This window comes from Ovis canadensis, chromosome 6, assembly GCF_042477335.2.
Source record: "Ovis canadensis isolate MfBH-ARS-UI-01 breed Bighorn chromosome 6, ARS-UI_OviCan_v2, whole genome shotgun sequence".
NCBI classification, from domain to species: domain Eukaryota; kingdom Metazoa; phylum Chordata; class Mammalia; order Artiodactyla; family Bovidae; genus Ovis; species Ovis canadensis.
In genome coordinates this window covers 88,226,140-88,246,449 of record NC_091250.1, presented here as the reverse complement: position 1 = coordinate 88,246,449, position 20,310 = coordinate 88,226,140, and the positions used below count along the sequence as shown (strand labels likewise).

At 36.9% G+C, this 20,310-nt stretch overlaps 2 protein-coding genes across 12 annotated transcripts in view; one reads left to right on the top strand and one right to left on the bottom strand.

The window, feature by feature from the left end:
* PPAT (phosphoribosyl pyrophosphate amidotransferase) overlaps positions 1–19,786 on the top strand; it is a 40,963-nt gene extending 21,177 nt beyond the window's left edge. The window contains exons 2-11 of one of the 2 annotated variants that reach the window (XM_069594178.1): positions 4,285–4,351; positions 7,861–8,067; positions 9,286–9,398; positions 9,502–9,647; positions 10,305–10,377; positions 11,126–11,277; positions 12,000–12,127; positions 12,971–13,192; positions 14,490–14,610; positions 15,806–19,786. In XM_069594178.1, the coding sequence (XP_069450279.1) occupies positions 4,285–4,351; positions 7,861–8,067; positions 9,286–9,398; positions 9,502–9,647; positions 10,305–10,377; positions 11,126–11,277; positions 12,000–12,127; positions 12,971–13,192; positions 14,490–14,610; positions 15,806–16,071 (1,495 nt within the window). In that variant the 3' untranslated portion in view covers positions 16,072–19,786. The remainder of the gene's footprint in view (positions 1–4,284; positions 4,352–7,860; positions 8,068–9,285; positions 9,399–9,501; positions 9,648–10,304; positions 10,378–11,125; positions 11,278–11,999; positions 12,128–12,970; positions 13,193–14,489; positions 14,611–15,805) is intronic. The other variant, XM_069594179.1, reaches the window with a different exon arrangement.
* PAICS (phosphoribosylaminoimidazole carboxylase and phosphoribosylaminoimidazolesuccinocarboxamide synthase) overlaps positions 1–20,310 on the bottom strand; it is a 64,767-nt gene that overhangs the window by 38,388 nt on the left and 6,069 nt on the right. For 4 of the 10 annotated variants that reach the window (XM_069594160.1, XM_069594161.1, XM_069594162.1 and 1 more), the window contains exon 1: positions 2,310–3,723. The exons of 5 other annotated variants lie outside the window; for them this stretch is intronic. In XM_069594160.1, coding sequence (XP_069450261.1) covers positions 2,310–2,691 — 382 coding nt within the window. In that variant the 5' untranslated portion in view covers positions 2,692–3,723. Of the gene's footprint in view, positions 1–2,309; positions 3,724–20,310 lie in introns of those variants that run through there. One more of the 10 variants, XM_069594170.1, reaches the window with a different exon arrangement.

Here is a 20,310-nt window from a genome sequence, read left to right as displayed (position 1 = left end):
AACAGTAGAAGACACACATTCACTTCCTTGCCTTCTTTTTACCATACACCAATAAAAATTCTGCTGGTTCCACCTTAGAAAAACCAGAAGATGTCATAAATGAATCAGAATTGGAGAAAGAAGAGCTCTCTAAGCCTTAGAAGGGCTTCCCTTGTGGCTCAGCTGGTAAAGAATCCACCTGCAACGTGGGAGACCTGGGTTTGATCCCTGGGTTGGGAAGATTCCCTGGAGAAGGGAAAAGCTACCCACTCCAGTATTCTGGCCTAAAGAATTCCACGGACTGTATAGTCCATGGGGTCACGAAGAATCCGACATGACTGAGGGACTTTCACTTCACTTCACTTAAAGCCTTAGAAAAGAAGCTGTTTGACTGTGTTAAAACTTTTGACTTTTGTGGGTTAAATAAAAATCAGCCAAAATTTTAAGGTGAAAGGTCGTCATGCAAATTTTTCTAAGACCTTAACTGACATAAACCGTCAGTTCATAAAGTTGAATAAATATATAAAAAATGTTCCGCAGCACTTTTAATTAAACAAATGCAAAATAAACAGTTATTGATTGCATACACTGTTATATGTGACTATGTATTTATTAGATTAGCGTAGTAAGTAAATAAGTGTTAGTCGCTCAGTTGTGTCCAACTCTTTGTGACCCCATGGACTGTAGCCCATCAGGCTCCTCTGTCCATGGAATTCTCCAGGCAAGAATACTGGAGTGGGTTGCCATTCTCTTCTCCAAGGGATCTTCCCAATTAGGGATCGAACCCTGTCTCCTGCATTGCAGGCAGATTCTTTACCACTGAGCCACCAGGGAAGCCCCAGATTAGCATACTCCATTATTTATTAAATCAGCAAAGTCTCCCCCTCCCACCCACCGTTCTACAAAAGGGACAGTTTCATTGTTAAAGTACAGTTCTTTTGGAAAGAAGTTACTTTAGTAATGTTTCAGAGTAATCATACCCCACATGTTGACCAGAAATTGAACTTCTGATAGTCTATCCTACTGGGATAATTTTAAACTGGATAAAAGATACTTGGTTGTAGGAAATTCCCTGGTGTCCCAGTGGTTAGGCCTTGGCTCTTTCACTGCTGGGGCCTGGGTTCAGTCCCTGGTTCGGGAACTAAGACCCCACAAGCTGTGCAGCAGGGAAGAGGGAGTAGATTATACCATATATAAGAGGGAAATGACAGTAGATAGCACAGATTTTGACACAACTGAACAACTCGGCACACACAACAGCACAAATTCTGAACTGAACAACTCTGCCCTTAAAAATAGCAACTCTGGGACTTCCTGGTGGTCCAGTGACTGGGGGACTGAGTTCTACCCCAGGTCAGAGAACTAGATCCCATTTGCCGAAACTAAGAGTTCACATGCTGCAGCTATCAAAGATAATGAGTGCAGCAAATAAGACCTGGTGCAGCCAAAATAAATGAATAAATTTTTTTTTTTAATGAAAGCTACTACAACTCACTGTTAGCTCAAATGATGGTTAGTGTTTTGTAGCATTGAAGTATGTTTTAATTAAGGCATGTGCAATTTTTTAGACTACAGTATAGTGTAATATAAATTTTATATGCACTCAGTTCAGTTCAATCTCTCAGTCATGTCCGACTCTTTGCAACCCCATGGACTGCAGTACGCCAGGCTTCCTTGTCCAAAAAGTTTGTATGACTTGGCTTTGTTGGGATATTTGCTTTATTGCAGAGATCTAGAACCCAATACACAATATCCTCAAGATATGTCAGTATTTAAATCATTTAATCATAAATAATTTAACCTATCAAATCTATTTGTTTTACTTTCTGTTAAAACGGAGATGTTCTTCCAAACTACTAATGACATTTTTATCAGTTACTAGTATTTTAGTGCTTTTGTTTATAAATTTAGGAAAGTGGGAACATTAATATAGAGCAGAAAGTTCTGTCTTATTTTGGCGCTGGGAAAACAGCAGTTGAGCAATACATACATATTTTTTTCAGTACTCATAAAATTAAGATTAAAAATACTTTCAGAACCCAATCCATTTTCCAAAAACCATATCAGACATGAGTAAGGAGCAGTTGGCATTAATAGTTGGTACCATTTTAATGTGTTTGTTTTTTATTTTACACATCTTTTGAACGGTGGCATTATTTCAATTATTTTTTAAAATTAATTTTTACCTTGTGCAAAATAGCATATACATACAGGTCAGTTGTTTTTCTCAACCTTGCTATTTCAGGCTATATTTATCATATGGACTCAGAAGTCTGGTTCTCTTACGGTTTGTTAGGTAAAAACAAAAGAATGGTACTTTTTCTTTTTACCTTCGGTGGTCACTGGGGCTGTACTTGGGCTCAGCGTTGCCAGGCACCTGTCATTTGCATCTTCCTCTGTTAATGGTGTGGCAGATTCATACTGCAGGATGGCATCCAAATCATGGAAGAACTTCATAGTTTTAGAGCTGTCTCCAGAGTTGTGGGCATATTTAACTGTTCTGTATTCATATTTCAGATTTTTGTACTTTGCCCGGCACTGTTTCCAATCTCTGTATACTCCTAGTGCTCGCAGCCTTTTAGCAATGTAAATAAATATTCCTTTATTTCTCAGTGTTCCATAAAGTTGTTTTCGTATATTTTTTTCTGCCCAGACACTTAGCAAAGCTTTAACCTCTTCCTCAGTCCAGTGCTTTCCTGCTCCACTCTCCATGTTGAAAGTGACCTGGAAATGATTCACTATTTCTAGCCAAGGTTTTGTTTCCTAGGAAACCAGACGGCTGGTTGTCAATAAGCTGTGAAGAGCTGAAAGGATCTAGTTTAACTGGTTCAAGCTGCCCTAGGGGAGTAACTTGAGAAACTGCCAAATAAGCAGGCTTCCTGATTAAAGAAGCCTGGACCTAAAAGATCCCTAAGGTTACTCATTTCAGCTTTAAAGAACAAATTACCCTTGAGACAAAAGGGAAAGAAAACCTTTTTAGTGTTTGTTTATTTCTAATTTACTATACCATTGTTGATTTTTTTGCTTGTTTGTTTTGGAAATGGTTGGCAGAGGTTCTTTCTGCCACAAAGGTTTGTGACTAAGGTTATTTTTTCCCCTCTGATATGAATCACTTAGTTCTTCTGACATTGGTTAACCAAAGACCACATGATTTCACCAAATAAATTAATCTTAAGTCACAAATTATTCAGTTGTATAGGATGTATAGTATTATGTATGTCTGTTTTCAGCATAATAGTTCATAGTATTTAATGCATTGGTAATTTAGCAAAATTACTTCACTTTTAATTTTCTAGATTTTTACGTTGCAAATGCATTTAATGTTGTAGTTTCTCTTGTCATTCAAATGCCTATTATAATTTTAGAAAAGATCCTTTCTACCAAATAAATCATGTTAGTAATTGTTAATGTATATATATACATATATAGTAGAGATTTATTTTTTATTTCTACATTGATACATATTTTTTGGAACAAAAATTTGTTAACAAACATCTAGTATTTATGGCACTTGTTCAGAACTACTAAAAATTGTTAAGCAGTGGAGATTTTAGTTTATCTTTTGAGTTTATACTCCACTGTGGTGCAGATCCTTTAAAGTCTTACCAGTGTGTTACCCTACTGAGCTAGAAACCTAGCTTCTGGCTTTCTCTGTATCCTTACCTAATAGCACTAAGTCAGGAAATGAGATACAGAGTGCCTGATCAGCTTAGGGCTTTTTGAAGCAGCATTTGTTTTCTGATGAAAAAAGAGATAGTTATATGTCAGAAGAAACTTGGGAAGTGCAAAAAAGCAAAACAAACAAATTTTATGATTCCAGTACCCACAAACATTTTACCTGCTATTTTATTGGGGGCTTTTATATCTACATACTCAACCTTATTTAGAGGTCACCTATTACAGAGGTTACAAGCACGAGGTCTGAAGTCGGGTTGTCTGTGTCCTAATCTTGGCCATGCTGCCATTCTCTGTGTGATACTGGATGAGTTAACTTTGTTTCTCTAGTGTTGTCCTTATCTATAAAATGTGAATAGTAATCATAGTTACTAATTCCGTTGGACTGTTTTGAAAGCCTAATAAATTGGATCATTCATATGCATGCTTAAGACAGTGCCTGGCTTATTAGTCATAACTCAGTCTGATCTGCTCTTCTAATCATTGTCATCATCATGAGTAGAAGTAGCATTTAATCTGTTGTCAGACTGAGTTCGTGGATGTGATTGAGAAAAGTATGTTCCATAAGATTCATTAAGAAATGTATCAATGGGGTAAATTTAACAGTTTGACACCTTTTTATATTCACAGGGGTCAGGAGAGTGCTGGTATTGTGACCAGTGATGGAAATTCGATACCCACATTCAAAACACACAAGGTATATTTAAACATTGACAAGCGTTGATGATAAAAGTAACAATAGTCAGAAGACAGCTAGTATATGGTGGGGGGGGGGGCACTTTGAATAAAAATAATTTGTATGTAGAAGCATAGTTGATCCTTTAACAGTATAGGAACATATTTTGTGTGTCATATGTATTATATATAGTGTTCTACAATAAAGTAAGCTGGAGAAAAGAAAATATTAAAATCATAAGGAATAGAAATTATAGTACAGTACTGTCTTTGTTGATACAATAAGCTTCTGTTGACTTTTTATAATGTAAGTTGTCAGTATCTATGTTAGTATAGTCTTAAGTTGGTACAGAACACTGTAGATGGTATACGTATTGCTAACATAGACCTCGAAAATGAAAAGATAATGTGAAAAAATTCCTGTTTAGGGTATAACAGTTCATGCATCGATAACAAAGAAATAGCAATATGATTGCTTTTTGGTTGCCTAGCCTATACACTAATAAGTGAATTGTTATAACATATCATTACTTTATGCCAATGTAAGGATGGGCTATCCACTTTAACACCAGTCTTGCACATATTGTTCTACACATTGACTGCCTAGGTGACAGTCATGGTACTGACACAGAAATGTCCATATGGTTTTCACCATATAGTTATTAGATTTTCACACAAAGCCTCTCACACATCCACAATAAGAAAACTTTATTAACTGTGTAATATAATGATTAATCACTGTTCATTAAATTGAAGTGGGTCATCATAAAGTTCTTCATCCTAGTAGTCACCCTTCATAATGAGTAGGCTGAGGAGAGGTTGGTTTTGCTGTCTCGGGTGTGGAAGGAGATGGTGGAGGTGGGAGGGGAGGCAGGAGAGGCAGGCACACTGGGTGTAACTTGCTGGATACGTCATAATTTCTGTCTCACTCACTTGCTTTTTTACTTCTCTAAACATGTTTCTGTACAATACCATCCTTCTACCCTTTGCTTTAGCTTAGTGCCCATAGAAAGGCCTATATCGTAAAAGAAGTCAAAAGCAGTCTTAAACAATCAGAACCCTTCTGCTGGACTGTCTGATGTCAGTTTGTTTTCTGGCACTGCTTTCTTCATGTTTTCTTCCTCATCACCTGGCACTGGTTCGAAAGCACTCGTCTCCATCAGATATTTTTAAATTTTTGCCATATCCAGAATCTCTTTCATGATTTCCTTGATTAGTTCTATCGTAAATCCTGTGACGTCATGCACAACCTCTGGACATGGTTTTCTCTGCATGGATTTATTGTCTCAGGCTTGATGGCTTTTACAGCTTTTTCAGTAACAACAATGGCATCTTCAGTGGTGTAATTCTTTCAGACTTTCAGGCTGTTCTTTCTGTTGGGGTTGTCTTCCATGGCACTGACAGTCTGTTCCATAGAGTACCATGTGTAATGAGAAAGTCCTTATGATCCCCTGACATCGAGGCTGAATTAGAGATGTTGTGTTTGGGAACAAGCAGATCGCTTCAACCACTTGGCTTCAACACTGATGAACTTATGGGGTTCTGAGTAGCCAAGGGCATTGCCCAATATCAAAAGAACGTTAAAAAGCAGTGCTTTACTGGCAGGGTACTTCCTGGTTTCAGGAATAAAGCATCAATGAATGGTACCAATCCAGAAAAAGAGTTCATGTTGTGCAGGCTTTATGGTTTAGTCATGAGTTAGAAGACTAGCAGCTGCTGTTTATCCTCTCCCTTCAAGGTTCAGGGGTTCGAAACCTGTAGTTAAGGGCAGTCCTAATTATAAACACTACTGCATTTGCATAAAACCAGAGAGTTAGTCCATCCTTTCTGGCCTTAAATCTTGATATTTTTTAAGCCAAACCTCTCCCTAAAAATCTCCAGCCATTCTTCACTGACATTTAATTCTCCAGCTTTAGATCCTTCACCTTCCTTTTGCATTGTCATCATTTAAATAACTACACTTTTTCTCAAATCTTATTAAATACGTATGCCTTTCTTATAGCAATCCTGAACCCACCTAAGAGCTGCATTTTCAATATGAGATAAAAGAGCGTTTCACAAAAAGTACGTAGTGTTTGTGCCAGCTAGTATAGCTACAACAATGGTTTCATGTGTTTCCCTTTCTTTCTTTTTTTTTTACAATGGTCTTTATGCTGGATTCATTTATCTTGAAATGGCAGGGCCGCCACAGCTGTAGGCCACAATCTACAGTAGACCTCAAGCAATTCAACTTTTTTTTGTAAAGTCATGGCTTTACTTCTTGAGAGCACTTTCAGTGTCACTGGTGTCACTTTGTATGAGTCCCATGGTGTTACTCAAGGTTTACAGTATTGCGCTAAACACGAAGAAAAATACTCAATAACTGGGAGAGGAGACTTTTCACTGCAATAAGCAACCTGATGTAGAGATGAGTGGCTCACCCAGAGGTGATTAACATCAGATGGCATACTTGCATTCAAGTGGATACTTGGAACACTTGAATTCCCCACAGTATTAACAGGAGGTGGCTCCAAAATAATTTCAGTAGTGCAGTATGGACTACAGTTCATTTTATGCAGTAACTTAAGACTGCACCCTTATGCTTGTTTACATTTCTTAAAAAAGCAAATAGCACCAGTTATGGTTTGTGTTTTTTGTGTGCATAAGTTTTGATAAATATTAACATTTTGTAATAGGTTTCTGTATATTTTTATGGTAATAAATGATAAAATAGATTAGTATCTACAAATATTTTATGCATCCATGACATACTCAGTTTCTTAAATTTTTTACTCTAGGCTACATGGCTTACTGTATTTTTATATCATTTTTAATCTCCAAAAATTTTTTTCTGATATATTTATTGGAAAAAAAATCCATGAATAAGTGGACCTGTGCAGTCCCAGCCTGTTTTGTTCAAGGGTCAACGTTTTTATTTGTTCTTCTACAGTGCATTTCTCTCCCAGTGATAATTTGCTAGATTGACTCAGATAAGTTATCCTTTATTTGAATACTTTAACATATTTTGAATTTTAAATTATAATTTAGTTGATCATAGTTGACAAATGTTACCTCTTAGTACATCTGTTCTTCAATGTTTTATCAAGAAGTATCCTATGAAACAGGTGACTCAGTAGGTAAAGAATCTGCCTGCAGTGCAGGAGACTCGGGTTCAATTCCTGGGTTAGAAAGATCCACTGGAGAAGGGGTTGGCTACCCATTCCAGTATTCTTGCCTGGAAAATTCCATGGACAGAGGAGCCTGAGGTGGCAAAAGAGTCAGACACAACTTAGTGACTAAACAACAATCTTACGAAACAAGCATGATTAATTTTGTTATATGAATTCCACCTCAGATATATATTTTAGCGCTTCACAGTTCTTACAATTAGGTTAGTCTTTTTTTTTTTTTTTTTTTTTGAGATTAGAATTCTGAAGCACAGGGAAATTAAGTGAACTTCATTTTCTAATTTGGAATTGTCTGAGCAGAAGCTTATAAAAGTGCTACTAGTGTTTTTTTCCCTAAGATGAGCTTTTATTTTGACTTTGCAAGGGAATGGGTCTTGTAAATCATGTATTTACTGAAGACAATTTGAAGAAATTATATACTTCAAATCTTGGAATTGGACACACAAGGTATGCCACTACAGGAAACTGTGAATTAGAAAATTGCCAGCCCTTTGTTGTTGAAACACTTCATGGAAAAATAGCTGTGGCACATAATGGCGAATTAGTTAATGCTGCGCGCTTAAGGAAAAAGGTAAGTTTTTTTTTTTAATGCTTTTTTCATGATTGTGATAAATTATTGAAAAGAAGTATGGCGGATCTTGGTAAAGTGTATTGGCTTGTTGTTGCCACCTGTTACCTAATTGCAAAGAACAACTGTAACAGAATTACCTGGAGTACTTGTTTCTCATTACAAATTCTAAGATATTCTCCCCAGAGCCTGAGGTGGGAATGAGGTGGCTTAATCTGCAGTGTAATATGCTCCTGAGGTGATTCTGATGCATTATTTTGGAATAGTGATTTGGAAAATTGATTTAATTATTCCCAGAACTTTGTCCTACCCTTTTCTTAGGCTCTGGCATTGTCATTGTGATAATACAGTTTTTTGCTACCAAATGAAAACAAAAGTATGAAGTAAAAATTATTTTAAAACTCACTATTTAGAGATCACCAGCAAAAGTTCAATTACAAACAATACCTTGTACATTATTTCTAGACCTAACCCCTTACACAGGCACTCAGCTTCATCTCAGCACATTTCACTGCATCAGGGCTGATGGTAGGTAGCCACCATCACCACCACCAGCAAACCTGGGTTAAAAGTCCCTGCTGCAGTGTGCCACTCTTATGGGAATGTGTCCTGTTTGTCAGGAGTGGACTGAAAAAGTTAGAACCACAATCCCAAACCCTCATGCTGTCTCCAGCTGCCTCCCCACCTACCTACTGCAGGTCTACATTCCTTCAGACCTAGTTTTCAAAGGCTTTCCTGTATACCTCCTAAAGCACTTTTTTTTTTCCTGTTTGAAAAGCTTCAGAGACTTCCCATTGCCTCCAGCAGTAGATATACAGTCTATTATTAGTATATTATTAGATATATATACCTACCATTGGTGGGCTTCCCTGGTGGCTCAGAGGTTAAAGCGTCTGCCTGGAATGCAGGAGACCTGGGTTTGATCCCTGGGTCGGGAAGATCCCCTGGAAAAGGAAGTGGCAACCCACTCGAGTACTCTTGCCTGGAGAATCCCATGGAAGGAGGAGCCTGGTAGGCTACAGTCCATGGGGTGGCAAAGAGTCGGACATGACTGAATGACTTAACTTTCACTTTTCACTTTCTTTCACCTTTGGTAGAATGCAGGATTCCATAACAGCATCCACACAATATCTGATCTCTTTCTGTGATGGCAGGCTATTGGGTGAAGGTTGAGTTGGTGCTTCCCCTCTAATGGTTATGACTTTTCTCCTTTCTAAATAGCTTCTGCGTCATGGTATTGGTCTGTCAACAAGTTCTGATAGTGAAATGATCACCCAGCTATTGGCTTATACCCCTCCTCAGGAACAAGATGACACCCCAGACTGGGTAGCAAGGTAATTGTAAAAGTAGACTGAGCTTGCAGCTGTGATAATGAGACCTTTGTCTTGCATGTGTTTATAATGAAAATTATTCATTGAATTATTTAATTGATTCCAGGATTAAAAATTTAATGAAGGAAGCACCCACAGCATACTCTCTGCTTATAATGCACAAAGATGTGATTTATGCAGTCCGAGATCCCTATGGAAATCGTCCTCTATGCATTGGTCGTCTTATTCCTATTTCTGATATAAATGATAAAGGTAATGAACTTCAAAAGAAATACAATAATCTCATAATGCTTTTCCAAGTCATTGTCCTACTATTGGCACACCCTGAAATCTTTAGGTATTAGGAACTTATTGAATAAAAAGGCTAGGTAAAAAAGAAAAAAGTGGCCCTTAGTTTTTTCCTCTTTTTTAGCCACTCCAGGTAGGACGTGGGATCTTAATTCCCTGATCAGTAATCGAACTCGTACTCCTTGAATTGGAAGCACCGACTTTTAAACCACTGGACTGCCAGGGAAGTCTTGGCACTTAGTTTTTAAAGTATATTTCCTTGAATATTTCTGAGGATGAGCCACTTTTAATATATTTAATGGGCATTCCTGTTTGGTTCTGCCTGAATGGCCTATTCATATCCTTTGCCCAGCTTTTCATTTGTGTAGTATGATTTCAGTGATTTTCTTTTTGACTTGTCAGATGTCTTATTCAAGCCATGAAATCATTTTGTTTGAAGGAAGCTTGCGATCTTATCTTTGGTACTAGTCAAATGAAGAGTTCTTAAGGTCATAGTCATGGATAGTGTATGAGTTCTTTTGTTTATAAAATTGGTATTTAACTGTTCTCCTGAAATAGGTAGCCCCTTTTAAATTTCTTGAATTCAATAACTGAATTAATTGATTGTCTTGTGATTTACAGAAAAAAAAACATCAGAAACGGAAGGATGGGTGGTGTCTTCAGAATCTTGTAGCTTTTTATCTATCGGTGCAAGGTAAATTTTGTATCATTCAACGTAACAACTTTTCCATGTCAATTAAAAAAATTTTTACATGAAAGTTTTGCTTCTGATGTCGGCAGGAACACATGCTTTTAAATGCAGTTTATTTTGTGCATTGTGCTCAGCAGTTGCACTAACATTAATGTCTTGGTTTAGTTGCTAAGTCATGTCTGACTTCTGTGAACCCATGGACTGTAGCCCACCAGGCTTCTATGTCCTTGGGATTTCCCAGACAAGAATCCTGGAGGGGATTGCCATTTCCTTCTCCAGGGCATCTTCCTAACCCAGAGATTGAATCTATGTCTCTTGCATTGACAGGCAGATTCTTTACCACAGAACCACTAGGGAAACCCTAACATGCCAGTAGTACCTTCTCATCCTGGAACTCGGATCTTGTTTTCAAAATACCGTGAGACTTATTTTAGAAAGGAAGAATCTCCTCAACAAGGAATAGTTATGAGCAAAAAAATTTAAGCCAGAATAAAAATGTTCTCTTTAACCTTCATTCTGCTGCAAATCAATAAAATGCAGGACTTTTATTTTTTAAAATTCTAAATTCAAGTGTAGGGTAGCAGATTTATAGAAATTACTGTTGGAGAAATACTTTTTTTTTTTTAAGCCAATAGACTTTATGTTAAACTGAACCCTTTTTCCTTTATAAGGAAAGGGACTCTGTGCACTTTATAGTAGATAATTAGCCTTAAGGACTGGTTTAAAGTCTCCTTTAACATTGTTTCCCAAGATATTACCGTGAAGTCTTGCCTGGAGAAATTGTGGAAATATCCAGACATAAAGTCCAAACTCTTGACATTATACCAAGGTCTGAAGGAAACGCAATGGCTTTCTGTATCTTTGAATATGTTTATTTTGCAAGACCAGATAGTATATTTGAAGGTAAGTAAAATATCTCTTAAATATTGATGTAAATCTGTTATCTCATTAAAACAAGAAAGTGCTTGGGCCCAAAGGCTTTGAAGGCACAGTTACATGTTGTAAAAAGATCACAGTTCCTCTGACTGTCAGATTTTTTCCTTTTTGGAGTAAAGATTATGATTTTTAGCTATGTATTAAGGTTAATTTTTTTTAATTAACTGATTAACTTACTTATATTTATGTGGCTGCTTTGGGTCCTAGTCGTGGCCCCTCGGATCTTCATTATGTCACATGTAATCTTTTGTGGTGGTGCATGGACTCTCTAGGGGTAGCACACCAGCTTCAGTAGTTGTAGCACATTGGCTGTCTAGTTGTGGCTTCAGTAGTTGCAGCAACCTGGCTCTCTAGCTGTGGCATGAAGGCTGCAGAGCGCCCGGTCTTAGATGCTCTGCAGCATGTGGGGTCTTAGGTCCCTGACCAGCGATTGAACCATTGTCCCCTGAATTGCAAGTTGAATTATTAACCACTGGACCACTAGGGAAATCCCAAGGTTAATTTTTTTTTTTTTTTTTTTAGAGTGAATTCCCCCTGATTTATGAGTTTCCACTTTAATGTTTTTTGGTTTTGCTTTTCTTTTGGTACTCAATTCTAATAGAGTTCTAACAAGCTAGTTTCTTCCAATAATGATATGCTGGGCTATATTATACTAAGTAAAAATCTATTTCCTTTTCCAAATATTCTAGACCAGATGGTTTACACAGTAAGATATCGTTGTGGTCAGCAGCTGGCCATTGAAGCCCCCGTGGATGCAGATTTGGTTAGCACTGTCCCAGAATCCGCTACACCTGCTGCTCTTGGTTATGCAACAAAGGTATTTTCTCTTCATTAACACACAGTGAATTGCTTATTTAGCACTGGGATTAGAAATTCATGTATATAAAGAGAAACTCATCAATTTATGAGTAAGGAGAAAGACAGTGTTTCTTTATAAGAATTACTTATTTTTCAGCCTTTTCATTTAGTGGCACTGTTTTTTAGTAGATCCACAAAAAATTCACCCAAAGAGTAGGAGAATGATCCCCTCATTTTAGGAAGATAACATCATACTATATACTGAGTTTAGTGGTAATATTTACTTACTATAAAGTACCCTCATAAGCCACTGGTGTATTGTTTCTTGCTGAGTGTGGTTAGTAGTAAAGCTATTTTTAAAAATTTTGTATAATGTTCTTAGTACTATGCTTAACTGCATTTTTCATAACTGAGTAGATTATATAATTATAGTGATTCTGGGGTTTAATACCCAACATTCATTGTGTTGGGAAGTTCAGTTTATGAACTTTTTAAAGAAATAATATGCATACAATATGTGGATTTTTCTCATAGTGATTTATTCTTTGTCATGTGTTCACATTCTTAGCATTTCCTTCTAAGATAGAGAAATAACAATACGTAAGAAACATTACAAATTCTAGTAAAATGAATTGTTTCCCCACTAAGTAGAAGACTTTTGATAATTTTTCTTTTTGCCTTGTCTTCCCGACAGTTTAGCTAGTGACAGAAAATTGTAATCTGACGATGGAGAGCTCAAAATTATAACTGCATTTAAAATTTTTACATACATGTTCTAATGGAAGCATGACCCAGAGAAAACAGGGCCCTTGAGTTCTCCATATATGTGCTGCTCATTGTCCTTTTATTCCTTCTCTGTTAGTGTGGGCTTCCATACGTGGAGGTGCTATGTAAAAACCGGTATGTAGGAAGAACATTCATTCAGCCAAACATGAGGTTAAGACAACTTGGTGTTGCGAAAAAATTTGGAGTACTGTCAGACAACTTTAAAGGAAAAAGAATTGTTCTTGTAGATGATTCAATTGTGAGAGGCAATACCATCTCACCCATAATCAAGTTACTCAAAGAATCTGGTGCAAAAGAGGTAAGTAATATTAAAACACCTATCCTAAAGCACCGATAATTTATAATATGATAAAAATCGGTAAAATTTTATGTTAAAATTTTTATAAACCTAATTTAAAACTAGCAAATCACAAAATAGAATACTTTTAAATTTGTAGGATATTGATTACTTTTTTATGAAGATGTAGAAGCAGTCCTACTATAATAATTTGACACAGTGGGTTATATTATCAAATCACAAAGCTTATTCTAACTAAATACTTCAGTAATTCATATTACTAAATGAGATGTGTCATTTACTAATAGTTGATCAGATTTAGAAATAAAATCCACTGTGAAGAAAATGATATAGAAAGCAATATGACAGTCTAAGATAATTATGCTTAAGATTTCTAGCCTTTTTTAATGACTAGTTATGATTATGATATTCTTTGGAATTCAGTGAAAGTCATGTAATGAAGACAAAGAAGTGTAAAGTTAGTTCAGCACCCATACTAAAAAGAATAAGACACAAATAAATACAGAAACTGGAAATAGCTTATATATCTACCAGCAGGAAATGATTTGGTAAATTGATACATCAGTATGATGAAATACAATGCAACCATTAAAAACTATAAAGACTACTAAACATGGGGAAATCTTTGCTGTTATAAGAAAGGTAAAAAGTAAATGTGGACACTGATTATAGCTTTGTAAATTTTCCTGACAAAAGTCAGAAAATAATGATAGATTAAAAAAAGTAGACAAACATAGTTCTTTGTAATAGCAAGGCTTTCTTTTTTAAAATTATATCCTGGTAGGTGTTATTTTCTTTTTACTAATAAAATGGTAAAATAAGAGGTAGGCAAAAGTTCCTTTCAAGTGTTAGAAGAGAAAAATGAAGATGGTCCTAGGAATGTAATAAATGAGAAATGAGAGATCAGAAGAAAGACATATCCTTGTCAGTAGATGACAGAAAGAAACAATGGACAGCTCTGTATAAAGAACCCTTTACAAGTGGCTAACATTTCAAAATTCGTGCCCAGGTCACTTTAGGGTCTAGAACAGGGCTGCTCCTGTAGGATTCTTGGTTGTTCTTTAAGTTAATTCTAAAAGTAATTCTGACTGAACACTTGGAGGTCTGTATGTAATATCACATGATTTTTTTCTACCTATTATTTTGAAAGAAATTTTGTAGTGTGCTTTGCTGCCCATATGTTTTTAAAACATTCTGTAAAACAATTTTATGTTGCATTTGCCAGTGACAGAATTTGCATAATTGTTCTTCCAGTGAATGTCGAACTAATGAACACATGCCATGATTTCTTTCCAAGGTACATATTCGCGTAGCTTCACCACCAATTAGATATCCATGCTTCATGGGAATAAACATACCAACAAAAGAAGAGCTTATTGCCAATAAACCAGAATTTGAGCATATTTCAGATTATCTAGGTAGGTATCAAAATTTCTATAAACTTTGATCTTTATTCATTTTTTAACAGAAAATCCAAGCTTATCAATCTTTACACTTTTAATGAAAACCAGTGTTCAGTATTTGTTAAAAGATGTTATGTATGTTGAGCAGACAAACAGTGGGAGTGCCTGGTGTAGATGGACACCATAGTGAGTGCTGTGATAAGAGAGCTAGGCCAGGTGAGCTTGGAGGAGAAGGAAGAAGGGCTTTCACAGCAGAGAGCTGTGTTATCAGTTCACATCTCCCGAAGCTCAGATCAGAAGAAAAACAAGTACTTTAACCACAGATTTCTAGTAAAACAATTTGGATGTGAGTACAAATCAAAGTGAAAAGCTTGTGTAGACTCATCATTAACAATGAGGTCAGAAGACTTGCAGATGGAGGTCAGCCTGAGAAGACATTTACCTTTCAAATTCAGGTGAGGTATAAACTATAAATATCATCTACATGTTCATCCATGTGTGGTATGTCCACCACATTCACTGTTTACGGCTGGTGTTTCTCTTGACTGGTCATGCCTGGTTGTGTCTGTACCTTACCAGTTAAGTATTTTGAACATTACCCAACTGATACATTGTGAACACTCACTCTTTGCCAGGACCACATCTATATTATTGTAATGATATTATGAAAATGCTATAGTTAGTATTTCCCTTATCTGATAGATGAAAAATATAGACCTGGGAAAAGTAAATGACCTTGAGCTTAAATGAGAACCGGGACTCCTGAAGCCTTTTGAATCCATTTTAGACACAAATTCTCCAGTGCTATTTTAAATTATGTTATCCCTTAAATTCCAATTTAAAACTTAAAAAAATAATAAAGACCCTGTGTTTTATTGATGCTCCAGCCACCACCACCACCCTCCTTTTTTTTTTTAAAAGAGAGGCTAAAGGAGAGAATTCCCTAGCAGTCTAGTGGCTAGGACTATGAGCTCTTACTGCTGAGGGCCCAGGTTCAGTCCCTGGTAGAGGAACTAAGATCCCAGAAGCCACATGGCCAATAAATAAGTAAATAATTGACATTTTAAAAAAATAAATTAAAAAAAAAAGAAAGGCTAAAGGAGACATTTTTATTCTGGCTTATGTTTTTCTGTTTGTAACTATTCTCTGTTAGGCAGTTCTTCCTTTCCAAAGGAAGTGTCATGACCTTTTCCCCTCTTTCCCCCTTTAGGAGCAAACAGTGTTGTATATCTGTCAGTAGAAGGACTGGTTTCATCTGTACAAGAAGGAATAACACTGAAAAAACAGAGAGTGAAAAAGCAAGACATTATGGTTCAAGAAAATGGGAATGGTCTGGAATGTTTTGAAAACAATGGTCATTGTACAAAGGAAGATATTATGATTCAAGAAAATGGGAATGGTCTGGAATGTTTTGAAAAGAATGATCATTGTACAGCTTGTCTGACTGGAAAATACCCTGTGGAACTGGAATGGTAGCTGCCAGGGCAGACATCATATTTCAGGACACAAAAGCTGGTGAAGAAGTTGTAGTGGTTATACCTTCATTTACTGTTACTCAGTTGGTACAGTGTGAAATGCCACATGCTTGTAAGTTCTGAGTTTTTTTTCTGAAAAGGATACCAAATTGCTATGATTTATTCAGTAATCCTGGATAAATACTTTGGTATTACATAGGAACTTGGATGATCCTTTCAGTTTTATTCAGTACTGTTATTTTTTAGAGATCATGTACATTTCAGATTATCAGCAGTAATGTAGCAGATAGGTGAATTTCTGTTTTAGAGAGGATTGCCAGGTATTATACTCTCACAGGTTGTTAGGAAATTTTGTGGAATGTTTAAGAGTTACTGAAATTCATTTATGGAATATTTTCATGGAGAAGGAAATGGCAACGCACTCCAGTGTTCTTGCCTGGAGAATCCCAGGGACGGGGGAGCCTGGTGGGCTGCCGTCTATGGGGTCGCACAGTCGGACACGACTGAAGTGACTTAGCTTAGCTTAATTGCATTTAATACAACAGTATGTGGTTGTTTTTTTTTTTTTTCACTCAAGCATTAGCTAGCTTGGTTAGAGAAGACAAGTGGTTAATGGTCAAAAGACAAGTGGTTAATGAAGCCAGGTCCATGCTTTAAAGAGTTTGCAAGAGGTTAGACTAAGGTGTTGTGATGCAAACAGGACCTGTGAGTTCATTGTTCATTATATATCATACAATTCAATATATCATATTCAATTAAACTTGAATCCATTATACCCCAAAGTTATCTATCATCTAGAGTTCTCTTAAAAAAAATACGTTTTGTGCCTCACTTTCCTCACCTGTGCGATGAGGTGTTTATATTATTAAATTCAATAACTAGCAGTTATTTTGGTGGTTAGAGCCATCATTCCACCTCCCAATGTTAAGACAGTAAATTAGCTTTTGAAATGTTGGCTGTTGGTCTGCAGTCAAGATTTCAAAAGGGAGACATAGTTTGCCACCTAGCTTTGAAATGCCCTGATTGTAAAAAGATGTCTGTGCAAAAAATTTTCCTACATTTGACCAGAAAGTGTTAATATGATCCATACTATTTAGTGCCCTTATGGTAGAAGCACAGGAAGTAACCTAGTACATTTGAAGTAAAAGATACATTTTTTTTAGATCCAAACAAACGTTTTATCCTTCATTGGATTATATGCCTTTTAATGAAGTACTTGATCACTTGCAAATGTGTATGCAATGAGATGATCAAGTAGAAACACTGTAGGGGCCAATTTTAAGGAACAAGGAGACAACAACTTTTTCCAGTTAGTGTACTCATCTAATTCCAAGCATTAAACACTTGTTTTACTTTACAGAGATCTAAATAATGGCATTTTTTTCAGGTTGTTTTTTTTTTTAACTGTTAACATCTGAGGTGACTTACCCTCAGCCCTTGCTTATGTAAGATTTTTAAAACATAAAAGTGTTTTTTTAGGTGCATTACTTTGATATGGTGTACATAGTGTCCAAATCCACCCAGAATTATAATATTTATTAATAACCATAGTCTTTTTCTCTTTGTTCAGTAGTTTCATATGTTGTGTCATGGCAGGCATGAGAAACTGTTGACAGCTCTTTAAGCCCAGATGTGGCAGGCAGCAGTGGCCACATAACCATGTGGTGGGAACACAAGCACACTGGCATTTGAATGCCGCCCTGGGACCATTGTGTGTGTAGCTTCTGGTCTTAAATGTATTCTTTGTGGCACCATGGAGGCGGCGAGACCTTTGTGTCGCTTTTAAACTAGCCTTACTTACATTTTTTACATTTGATTTTTTAAAATAAAACAAGAGACTCAGGGAAAGTACTAAACCAAAATCTCTGATTTGACTTTTGTGTTTTCCATAGTTTTTGGTTTTATTGAGGTGTTTTTAGAAAAGAAAATGGTACTGTGACACTTTAGTACTTTTACAGATTTCTGACTCTTTCTCTACCATGACCTTTTATTTCACAAGTTTCTGAACTGTGAATTACAGTTTTATATCAGTGTAATCTCAAATGTTGTTTAGCTGCTTTAAATTTATATAGGTATGGTAAACTGCAGAGAAAATGAGAAATATGTTTTCACAGAATCTGTACTGTGAACCAAACTAAGCCTACTTTTTGTGAATTCCTTGTGATGCATTGGTGACAAATACATGTAATGAGTACATTTAAATATGTGGGTGTACTTTTTCTAAATAGAGATTTTTAGGTAGTGCATCATGGTGAACAGCACAGTGACAGTCATACTCAGGATCCGTTCTTGGCTTCACCTATATCTTACTTCTCTGATTCAGGCATTTCAATAATAGGGCATCTCTTATGAACCAGGCAAACTGCTGATGGAGTAGGAGGGGTGAATAAAGTAATTAGAAATGCAGTGCTGAGTAAGCACTGTGATAGTGGCCAAGTTCTGGGAAACACTAGCAAGAACAGGGAAGGTGTCACAGAAGAGGAGGCTTAGATTTTCAAACTGTGTGCATTGTTGGAATGGAGTACTCTTTAAAATAAAAATAAAGTAGATAAATGAGAGTCCAACTATATGACATTCTCGAAAAGGCAAAACTATGGAGACAATAAAAAGATCAGTGGTTGCCAGGCCTTGGTGGGGAGAGAGGGTTGAATAGGTGAAGCACAGGGGAAATTTTTAGGATAGTCAAACTATTTTCTGTATTACTATGATGGTGAATAAATGTCATTATATATTTGTCCAAACCTATAGAATATATCGGGTTCTCATATATTACTTTACTTTGCCAACAAAGTCCATCAAGTCAAAGCTATGGTTTTTCCAGTAGACATATGTGGATGTGAGAGTTGGACTATGAAGAAAGCTGAGCACCGAAGAATTGATGCTTTTGAACAGTGGTGTTGGAGAAGACTCTTAAGAGTCCCTTGGACTACAAGGAGATCCAACCAGTCAGTCCTAAAGGAAATCAGTCCTGAGTGTTCATTGGAAGGACTGATGCTGAAGCTGAAACTCCCAATACTTTGGCCACCTGATGTGAAGAACTGACTCATTGGAGAAGACCCTGATGCTAGGAAAGATTGACAGCAGGAGAAGGGGACGACAGAGGATGAGATGGTTGGATGGCATTACCAACTCAATGGACATGAGTTTGGGTAAACTCTGGGAGTTGGTGATGGACAGAGAGGCCTTGCGTGTTGTAGTCCATGGGGTCTCAAAGAGTCGGACACGACTGAGTGACTGAACTGAACTGAATAGAGCATATGACACCAAGAATGATCCCTAATGTAGACTAGAAAATTTGGGTGATAATGATGTGTCAGTGTAGGTTCATCAAATGGACCACTCAGGGTCGGGGGGGGATTGATAACAATGGAGGTTATTATATGTGGGGGTAGGGGGCGTATGGGGGGCTTCCCTGGTAGCTCAGCTGGTAAAGAATCCACCTGCAATGCAGGAGACCCCTGGGTTCGATCCCTGGGAAGATCCCCTAGAGGAGGGTATGGCAATCCACTCCAGTATTCTTGCATGGAGAATCCCTATAGACAGAGGAACCTGGTGGGATACAGCCCATGGAGTTGCAAAGAGCTGGATATGACTAAGCACAGCCCAGCACAGGGGGCATATGGGAACTCTGTACCTTCTGCTCAGTTTTGCTGTGAACCTAAAACTGCTTTAAAAACAGTCTGTTTAAAAATAAAGATACCAGGGGACTTACAGTCTTCAGTGGTTAAGACTCCGAGCTCCCACTGCAGCAGGCACAGGTTTAATCCCTGGTCAGGAAATATGATCCTGCATTCCTTACAGCATGGCCAAAAAAGAAAAAAAAAATCACAAAATAAAGACACCAGGGTCCTACCTCTAAAAAACAAAAATAAAAATAGATGCATATGGTTAAAGTGAAGAAAGCAGAGGCCATCTCCAGGCTTCTATAGTGCATCCACATTTTTAATATTTTTTCTGTCATTAATCTCTGTATGTTTTAAATAATTAGTTCATAGTACTTACTGTACCAATTTTAGATATTATCTCTGCTACTGCTAAGTCGCTTCAGTCGTGTCTGACTCTGTGTGACCCCATAGACGGCAACCCACCAGACTCCCCTGTCCCTGGGATTCTCCAGGCAAGAGATATTATCTCTACTTCCCTGGAATCTAGCAAAGTGTGCTTGACAAACTTAATCCACTTAATCATATTAATATCATTGCCTCTCAGAATCTTGCCCTAGAGCATCAGGTGAGTTTCT